At 40.2% G+C, this 10166-nt stretch overlaps 1 protein-coding gene across 1 annotated transcript; it reads left to right on the top strand.

Annotated features, from left to right (window-relative positions):
- Positions 1-715: 715 nt before the first annotated feature.
- On the top strand, positions 716-9186 carry LOC311018754 (putative oxidoreductase YjmC). The gene is made up of 11 exons (XM_084017827.1): positions 716-877; positions 4100-4248; positions 4573-4761; positions 5174-5235; positions 5386-5439; positions 5521-5619; positions 5760-5895; positions 7075-7193; positions 7463-7558; positions 7680-7790; positions 8544-9186. The coding sequence occupies exons 1-11, from the start codon at positions 870-872 to the stop codon at positions 8607-8609; spliced, it is 1089 nt and encodes a 362-aa protein (XP_083873953.1). The 5' UTR covers positions 716-869; the 3' UTR covers positions 8610-9186.
- Positions 9187-10166: the final 980 nt, after the last annotated feature.

The following is a 10166-nucleotide window of genomic DNA, read 5'->3' on the forward strand; positions in this document are numbered from 1 at the left end:
TATATTGCATTTATATATGCAATATTTTTTAGGGGTGCTGGGACTTAGGGATGCTAAAGCACCCCTAAAACAGGCTAGACACGCCTATGGATGACATTGTTCTTTAACATGAGACAACTGTGGTGTCAAGGGGGAAAGCAAACTTAGAAGAACATAATTAATGCTGGACTCTTAAAGTTACTGTATTTCTACAGTGTAGTATTGCTACAATGTGAATAGCCTGCTTCTTCCACTAATGTTAAAGGGGGAAATGTAAAACAACAATTAAACATAAGAAATCAAAGTAAACCAACGGAAATGCAAGCCAGCAAGTTCCTTTGTTTGTGTTCAGTTTCAGGCTTGGTTCAGACCTCTGGTGTTCCATTTAATTTTAACACCTATAGCTTAAAGCTATTTGCTCTCATTTGTTACAACACGCAACAGACGTAATTAACTGTAGGGTGAACAGGTGGGCCTATGTTCAGGATGCCCGACACGTTTTTTAATGATTGATGGAGCTTTTATATGATTTCATATTGCATTCTTACTTTTGTCCGGGGGCACTAACCGCACGTCCACGCGTCCTCCAAAAGCTGGTTATCTAGCATGTCAAACACCGGCGCAGCAACATGCGCAATTTACGCAACGCCAGCACCCAACCTCTCCAGACAGTCTAACCTGTTTGATGACGCGCGTTGAAACACGCCCACATACACATCACTAGATACACTAGATGTTTACAACACGGGGCGTTTCCAAACGCTCCATATCTTAAGGAGGAAGTTGAGTTGTGTTCTTTCTTCTCTCCGTCGATCATCGTCACCAGCAGATCTCCAGCACCAGAGCCAAGCGCGACCCAACCCGACGGAGCAACAGGCAGGACAGTCAACATGAGCAGGTAAGGACTCGCTCTGCGCTCCAGCTGAAGGACAATTGAGTGTACTTTCGTGACGTGAGAGTCTACTGGTCCCGATGGTCTGAATGATAAGACTCATAAACTTGCAGAAGTGCAAAATAACAAACTGGGCCTAAAGAAGGTTAATTTAATGTGGTGCACTAACAAGGGGCATGTTTCTGCTCAAAGTACTTTTACGTTTTTTTGCACACTTGGAATGGAGTATTTGAAATACTTTCTTCCACTCTGCAACATTTCGTTTTCGCTGTATCTTTTTTCTCTCCCTTTTTTTTTTTTACTTTCGTTTGGGAACTAAAGTAAGTTGGCATAGATCCATTGAACATATAATACAACAATTACAACACATCACACAGTATTAGCAGTCTGCACAATCCATCGATTAACCAGACCTCAGTTTACTTTACAGCCTGTACTTTAGTGTTTTCCTTGTAGACCTGTCAAGGTCACTGCTTTGTTTCAATAAACACACATAACACACTCCTTCACACACTCAGCAGGATATTCAAAGTCAGGTCCTCCTACAGGTGAAGTGATTCATGGTGCAATGTCTCTAAAGATTGCAGAGCAATTAATGAATGCATCAAAACCTACAGTGGATCTTTACCCATTATGATTGTCATTTCTTTGTCCTATAGGACAGTGTGGATGGATATGCACATGTCCTCTTATACTTCTAACAAGAATCCCTAAAGGAAACAACAGCTTCTTTTACTCTTCACATTGTCCACAGAGAATTCAATCAAAACCAGATTATGTGCCAATGTCTTTCTTTTTTATGGAGAAATATGGAATGTTCCAAACTATGGCAACTGAAAACGTAACAGCAGCACCTAAACAAACAGCATGGGGGACTAGCGTGTCCATGGGACAATTTTGACAGCCCTCGTCTGTTTTCCCTTATCAATGACTTCTTTCTCATTTTTCTGAAATTGTACGAGGGTTTTTTTAACTACTTTCTTACATAAGACATTGCATAACCTTCCGCGGGGCCCTCCTACATACTTGAATGTTCTGCCTTCTGGAGTCCATCAGGGCTGCTGTGTTTTCCATCCTCCTGACCCCGCTCCAAGTCCCGTCTCCATTACCCCTGTTTTTGTTTCTCCACGGGGCCAGGTGTACAATTTCAACGAGGGTAAAGTTAAAAAATGAGAATGAAGAGAGATTTATAGGGAAACGTGTGTTACACCAGATGTTCCCTTGTTTATTCATCCTGCACAACAAATGGGGGGTTTCTGCAATAACATTGGTCAAATAAAAACAGCAAGTACATCTCATTAATTTCCCTACATAATATTAGTGAGGCCTAAATATAGCTTTATTTAATTATCTAAAGGAAGAGTTGCACCCTTTACACTTAACTTAACCACACATGTTTTTGATTGCAGTTAGTGATAGGAGGGTTGGGCTGTGGCTCATGTGAGCTGTAGGTGCACACGGTGTTCTTTTTGAGCTCTATTCAAATATGTGGCTCCCGAGATCCTGCAGATTTAGCCTGAAAGCAATAATTACAACCGTATACCACAACAGAAAGGTGAATAGTAGATCCTAAACTGGAGTGCAACTGTTTCAGTGAATTAATCAGTGGAAAGTGGATTAATCATTCTAAAACATGCAAACAAAAACTCTGTGGTGCAGAAGATTTGCTGACTTGCACCAGTTATTGATTATCGAGCAGTCTGTACAGAACGCAATGTTATTTTGGAGAGGAACTGAGATTCGTCCAATCACGAGACAGATCCAGCTCGTCCACAGCCCAAATCTGGACCTAATTATAGTGCATTCCAAGACTTTCCGTTCTCTAACCACCGAATCCCCCAAAGTACAATGAAGGAAAAAAGGGAAGGAGAATAAGGAGAACAATGGGAAAAGGGGGAAGTAAAGCACAACATGTTCAGTATGACGAGACTAGATAACACAGAGAAAAAGCCTGAATTTTATGACTAATCTGTTTCTTATTATTCGTCAACTAATAAGTTCATCAACTTTGTGTTTGTAAAGAACTTATTACGATTTGTTTGGAAGACATAGTTATATTTTTTGTATCTTAGCTGGAATTGAATTTACTGAGAATCTCTAAATTGTATTCTTATCATTGCATACAGTGTTTAAAAAGCTGCAAATCCTTTTACATCTTATGCATGTTTTTTTTCTTCCATTCAGCAGTCTTTGCTCTGCCTGATTGATCATGTGCTGTTAATTTAGTCATGTATTTAGTCAAGCATGTGACCGCAACATTCATAGCTGCAGGACTTGCAGTTTCATGATTTTAAAAACCTTGATCTTTTCATTAAAGGCCTAATAATATTACAGTTTGACTGAATGCTTTAGCTACTGCCATGTTTAAGTCCGTGCCCATCCTTAAGTGTTTAACTCATAGTTCACATGCTTAAACATGCAGTTTAATTATTGCCCTTTCCTGAGGGTTATCTTGCACGTGACTAACTGTAACAGAAAGCGAAACAATGACTCCACTGTTATAGTGACACTCGGTTTTCCAAAACATCATCTGGTACATGGTGTCCTGTCGGTTCTTATAGTCCCGCAGCCCAGAGCTGCCGTTCTGTTTACAGTGGTTCCACCATCACAGTGTTTCTGTTTTCTGTTTGCACAAACAATATAATGCACCAGCGGTGCTTAACTGTCATGACCTACATCATGTATGTGGTTGCAGGTTGTGAAATCGCTGTTGCAACACGGACTTCAAACTTTAAGTTGTTTAGTGTCGGGTGGGCATTCTGTCAAATCCTATGAGATGTGGGGTAAACAATGAGAAAGGTGGTCTGCAGGACTTTTGTGTGGAACATAATTCAGCACCATTTCAATAGGTCACCTTTTCCTTTTTAAGCCAAAAGTCAGACACAATGTTCTGCTTCTGCAGAAAAGAACAAACAGCCAAACCTCATTGTTGACTCATTGTTGAGTTTGCAACTTCATCAAGTCAGAGGAATTGAACGAATGAAAAGAGACAACTTAATGTCATAACCTTTCCTCACTTCTGCAGCCATATAGTGAATGTGAATAACGTTTGTTTGCAAAACAACATGATATTATGTTTATCTAAACAGTTACTAAATATTGCGAAATACAATTGTAACACATGCTCTCACGACACTGGAATATGGCTTTGGTTTCTTGGGGAGGGGGAGGGGGGGAGCATATTTGAGGATTTCATCATGAGATCATGATTTTTTTTTCTTGCTGCAGATGTCTGATTAAGAAGGCGGAGGTGCAAGCCTTCATTGAGAGGTGTATGACAGGCGTGGGCACCCAGCCACATCATGCTCACAGCCTGGCCGAGGTGCTGGTGGAGGGAGACTACAGGGGCCACTACAGCCATGGACTCAACAGGATGGGTCAGTGGTGGGCTGGAAGTTTAACACTGTGTCTGCATGTCTGATTTAAAGGTGGTTTTAAATCCAGGGGCAGAAGACCACAAGTGAGAGCCTTATTCCAATCAGATAATCATTTATGTAAATTTGACTTTTTAAAGACCCATTCTTATTTAATTATATAACATGTTATGCACAATGGTGTATACCAGGAATGCATTTGAAAAAGACAGGTCAAACTAACAAAGTACTGCAAGTCTATATATGAAAACAAATAGCCTTCGGCTCTTTGTTTTTTTAGGTTTTTGTGCCTTTATTTAAATGTTTGTCATTTGTACTTTTTACCAGACATGTATGTAAAGGACATCAAGTCAGGAATCTGTGCCAAGGACGGCGAGCCAGTGGTGGAGAAGGAGAGCGCAGCCACAGCACTGGTGGATGGGAAGAACCTCCTGGGTCCAGTGGTGGGAAACTTCTGCATGAAAATGGCCATTAAGAAGGCAAAAGAAGTTGGCATTGGCTGGGTGGTGGCACACGGTGAGTCCGAGCATCCTGGGACAGCTGATTGATTGAGACACTTCAAAGGTCACAACTCATGTCCAGTTCTATAGAAACGTCCAGTGTATGATGCATTTTGATTGAACCAAAGTTTGTCGGATGAACATGTTGACTCTACTTGTGAACCAGGTCTGTACTTTATCGGACTGAAAGTTCAGCATGTGTGAAGGTATTATCCTCTTTAACAGACAATTAAGTGCGTTGGAAGAGAAACCACTGTAGTATCTGATGACTACAAAGTGTGTTGGATTTGAATTCATAGAATTTACTTTAGCAAGGAAAAGTACTGCTTTAATAGGTTTTAATCAATTCAAACTAAAGTGCTCGATGAATCTCGACAAAAAAAACAATTAATAATACATGTTTACTGTATGGCACTTTTCTTTCTCAGGTTCCAACCATTACGGTATTGCCGGATACTACGCAATGCAGGCTCTGAAGGAAAACATGATTGTGAGTGAAATGTTTATCTGCTTTTTTTTTGTTTTTATTAATTTAATTTACAAAAAATGTCCTCTATTTAGTAATGGAGGTGAAACCTGCTGTTTTCCCAAATGGTTTTCACTGTACGACGTCTAATATAATACTTTCTGACCACCACAGGGCATGTCCTTTACCAACACGTCCCCACTGGTGGTTCCCACACGTGGTAAAGAGGTGAATCTATTATTTATTCCCCAGAACAACCTGCACGTCACGCCTTGTCTCATTCTAATACTGTGAACCTGCTGTTTATAGTGCACTTTGGGCACCAACCCCATCAGTGTGGCAGCTCCTGCTAAGGACGGAGACAGCTTCGTTCTGGATATGGCCACATCAGCGGTAGCACTTGGAAAGGTACACTTATTTCCTTTTTCTTTTGTGTGTGTGTGTGTGTGTGTGTGTGTGTGTGTGTGTGTGTGTGTGTGTGTGTGTGTGTGTGTGTGTGTGTGTGTGTGTGTGTGAAAGTCTACTGAAGACATGTTTCATGTGCCCAGGTGGAGCTCCATGAGCGGCGTGGAGACACCATCCCTGAGGGCTGGGGCTGTGACGCCCAGGGCAAGCTGACCCCCGACCCGAAGGAAGTTCTGAACGGAGGAGGACTGGTGCCCATCGGTGGCAGTGAAGCCACAGGTCAGAAACCAGCTGATAAGTCTGCTCATTCCAATGTTAAATTATGATATTGAAGTTATACTGCTTAGATTTTAGACATTTTTGCCCACATTCAGATATTGTGTTGAAATAATCCTCCTGTCTTCACGGATGATTTATGTAAGGATTAAGGAATAATTATACAGTTGCTAATGCAATCACTGCTCTGATTGGCCGACTGTCAGTCTGTTGTTCAAACAGACTCTTTGTCTTACAAAGTGAAAACCCCAGGCATAACCCATATCAAAGCACTTTCAAGTAGGGTTGGGCTGATATCCGGTTTCACCGGTTCGGTGTACGGGCTAAACCGGATTAATGTATGCACAAACCGGTTGAACCTGCATTTGTCCACTTTCTGCGACATGGCACTAAACCCAATATGCCTTTCATTATAATAAGCAACAATAATGACACGTGAGTAAAATGATATTGTGTTTATTTATTAACGGCAAAATGATGATGAATGATGAAAACGTAGATCCGAAGAAGACGAAAAGCTGCTAGTTGCTCGTACGAGCCTGCCGTTGTATCCAGATGATGCACAGCAACTTCTATTGCTGTTGAAGAGTCGTGTAAATATGCAAGACAAGCAAAAGTTCACCTTCCACAGTTGTTTTGAAGCCACAAGCTAATCGGAATTCCGACGCTCATTGAATACGTCGCACGGTCTGCGGCGCCATATCCGCCCCTCTTGTTCCACGAAGCCGGGACGTTTTGTAAAAAGAGACACCGTTGCGGCGTTATGCCGGAAAGCAAAGTTATTTATAAATGGTACGATCGACATTTTTAAATCTCCTTTCCGTGAAAATCTTGTGTTTAAAAAAAATCTTCTGTGTAAAAAAACAAAAACAATGTATCACTCGGGAGGGTCTTCTATGACAAGTGCGACGCCTAGTGGGAATGGTTGGTATGACCAGTTCGGTCTGGTCTTTGGCTTAGTATCAGACTGGTTTGAAAATGTTTAAACTGGCCCAAGCCTACTTTTGAGCTATTCTCCAAATATTTTTTTCTCTTCAAATGTAATATGATAGTTTCATGCAGCAACCATTTGAATGATGCATCTTGTGAGAGGGCCTATATCCTATGACAAAGTACATTTGATGCATTCATACTCTCTCCACATGAAACAACTTGATTGTGTGCCTGTGTTGTTGTTCTCAGGAGGGTACAAAGGCTATGGTCTAGGAATGATGGTGGAAGTGTTCTGTGGTATCTTGGCTGGTGCCCAGTACAGCAAACATGTCCGTACATGGAAAGTAACAGACCGAGTTGCCAACCTGGTAATTTATTTATTTGTTTATAAACCCAGTTTAAAAAAAAAACATGACCCATGTCCTCTTGTCTTACTGTGAAATTGACAATGGTTTACCTGAAACTCATAGCCACGTCTTTTACGTACTGAAATGCTGTCTTTGACAGGCACCACTATCTGAAAGATAAGCACAATCAATGAGGCCCGCGCAGGCTGGTTTATGTTACATCACATCTCTCTTTACTGTTTGGATTGGGTCACTTAACAGTGATGTCATCACCGGTTTTGTGTCTTCAGGGTCAATGTTTCGTGGCAATTAACCCAGAGAACTTTGCTCCCGGGTTCGGCGACAGGATGTCAGACCTGCTGTCCATCCACAGGGAGATGGACCCTGTGAGTAGACCATACTGCTGCAACGTTAATATACAGACTGATGGGAGGGGGGGAAGAATGTGAAGATGACGTCCAAAGATTGCAACCCGCAAAGTCTTATAGTTAATTGCTTTCGTCTCAGGCTGACCCCGACCGTCCTGTTTTGACTGCTGGAGATCCAGAGAGGACGAACATGAAGAAGTGTGAGGAGATAGGCGGGATCCCCTACCACATCAATGTTGTCAACTACATGGTAAGAGTTGCACAACAAAGAACCAAGTGGTCATCTGAAATATTTTGTAGTTAATTAATTTATTATTATCATTATTATCATTATTATTATTATTATTATTATTATTATTATTATTATTATTATTATTATTATTATTATTATTATTATATGTCTATATAGTGTCTGGAAAAAATGTCTCTCACACTTTTTCAAATGAAGGTTGTATCATTCAGAAATATTCTCTTTTACTCATAGCAATAGTTCATTATTATTATTAAGTTTATTAATAATATGCAGGAACGAATGTGATCAGTCACTTCTCTTGAAATAAAGCAATATTTTTGGGGGGTAATATGCTTTTCACTAAAAGCATATTAAATGACAAGATTGAGACTCCTCTCATAATAAACAGATATTGTCTGTATCCTTAATATAAACCTACAACCAAGCTGGTTAGCTTAACTAAGCACCATCCAAAGTTACCAAAATCTTTGAGCACCACTGAAGCTTGTTAACTTTCCCTTTTGTTGAATATTTTTCATGGAAAAAGAGAAGATTAGTTTTATGGGGTTTCATTTTTATACTTCAGGATCCACCTTTATTTAGTGAGCGGTAGAGTTACTCAAAGGACGCTTTTGTTACTTCTGGAGACAGCCAGCATGCTCCGCTAACTGTCAGAAAGCAAAGAAGCATATTTCCCCAAATGTCCAACTAATGCTTTAAGGAAAAGCCTTTGAGATTGAGCTAACTCGACTTTGCATTTTATTTCTGCAGAACGAATGTGCCAAGAGAGTCGGCGTCAGCCCCCTGCTGCCATGTGACAATGTCATCTCCGAGTAGTCGATCCAGTTCACATTGAGCTACTTGTTTCACCACAAATGTTGCCATAGGCATTTTCATTCATTTTAACACCACTCGTCAGGTATTTTAATCGTTTTAATTCATAGAAGTTTAAAACAAAAAGCAACTTTCTGAGGAATTAAATTTGCTTCATGTTTTTTTGGTGTCCCAAGACTCTGCACCCAAATGTGAATGTAAACACGTCTTCAAGATGCTGCATGGCCAGACAGAGAAATATGCACGTTCTTTGTCTGAAGCTTTATGGCTGACGACTGGATGTGAACGAGTTAACAAAGTTTGTGTGGCGTATAGTCATCCTGGTTTGTTACATTAACTTAACAGTTGGGTCATTCCCTCTCGGCGAGCTGTTATAATGCAGTGCAATATTTGTGACTATATGGTGATTTAGCTCCCGTATGATGCACAAGAACCTTTTCTGTTAATACTGAGAAGCATTTAAAAATGGCCATGAGAATTTTTTGCTACTTTTAAAAGTTCAAGTCCCCGTTTTCTTGCAATTGTTTTTAAATCACCATTCCTATGTGCCTTATTCAATAAAGATCATTATCTCAACATGTTTTCTCAAATGTCTCATGTGGTCTGAATTGGTCTGTGTGTCTGTCTGTCTGTCTTTTACATGAATAGAAACGTGGAGTTGTTGTATTTAACCACCTACTACAACAACCCGCTTTCATGTTTAAATCCAACCTCCCCATGAAAGCCTTGAGACCGCAGCTTTGTCTCCATCTAGCGGTGAGACATCTAACATGCAGTTAGAGGTCTCACCGCTAGATGGAGACAAAGTATCAGTAAGCTCCTGGGTTTGAAGCGTCATTGTCTATTAGATGTCTTTATGGGATTTTATGTACATTTCATCTGTGATGTTGGTTTTGACAGTTTACATACTTTTATATTTACCTCCATTTATTTGTAACAAGATACTATAATACTATATAATATAATAATGCACACAGATTAATTTTTCATTTATGTGTCTCTCATCATTAAGGTAAAGACAAACTAGTATCGATACTCATCACCTTGATATCATAAACTATATGGTCTTAGTCATAGTGGTATAAATATATTTTCCTTACTGGATTCTGATTTCTATTATAGGCCCAGTTTTGAATGTGTGTATGGGTGTGTATGTGTGGAATAAACAGCTGTGTGAAGATGAATACATAGCAGGGGGGCAGTGTGTCCATGTGCATTATCGTACATTTAAAAATGACCAGGAGGATGAAAGGCTGTGGTGGAGGCCACTCTTCAACCAGAGAGCAGCCTCAGGGAGCTGTGAAGGTACCAGGATTGCATATACTGTGTGTCAAGGTCCTTGTCCAGTGGACGTGATTGCGTAATTTTTAAGACCTTCGGCTTCCGTTGAGGGCTCGTTTTGTGTTTGAATGTTATTTTTTAATGTCTTAGTTGCTCCCCTGACCCCTATGTCTCATATATGATATAAATTGTAAACTGTAAAATGTTTTTTCTTCTGGGTTAAAATAATTTTAGCTAAAGCAGCATTTGCATTTTAAAAATGACCGAAGAATGATGACA

This window comes from Eutrigla gurnardus (genome assembly GCF_963514095.1).
Source record: "Eutrigla gurnardus genome assembly, chromosome: 9".
NCBI classification, from domain to species: Eukaryota; Metazoa; Chordata; class Actinopteri; order Perciformes; family Triglidae; genus Eutrigla; species Eutrigla gurnardus.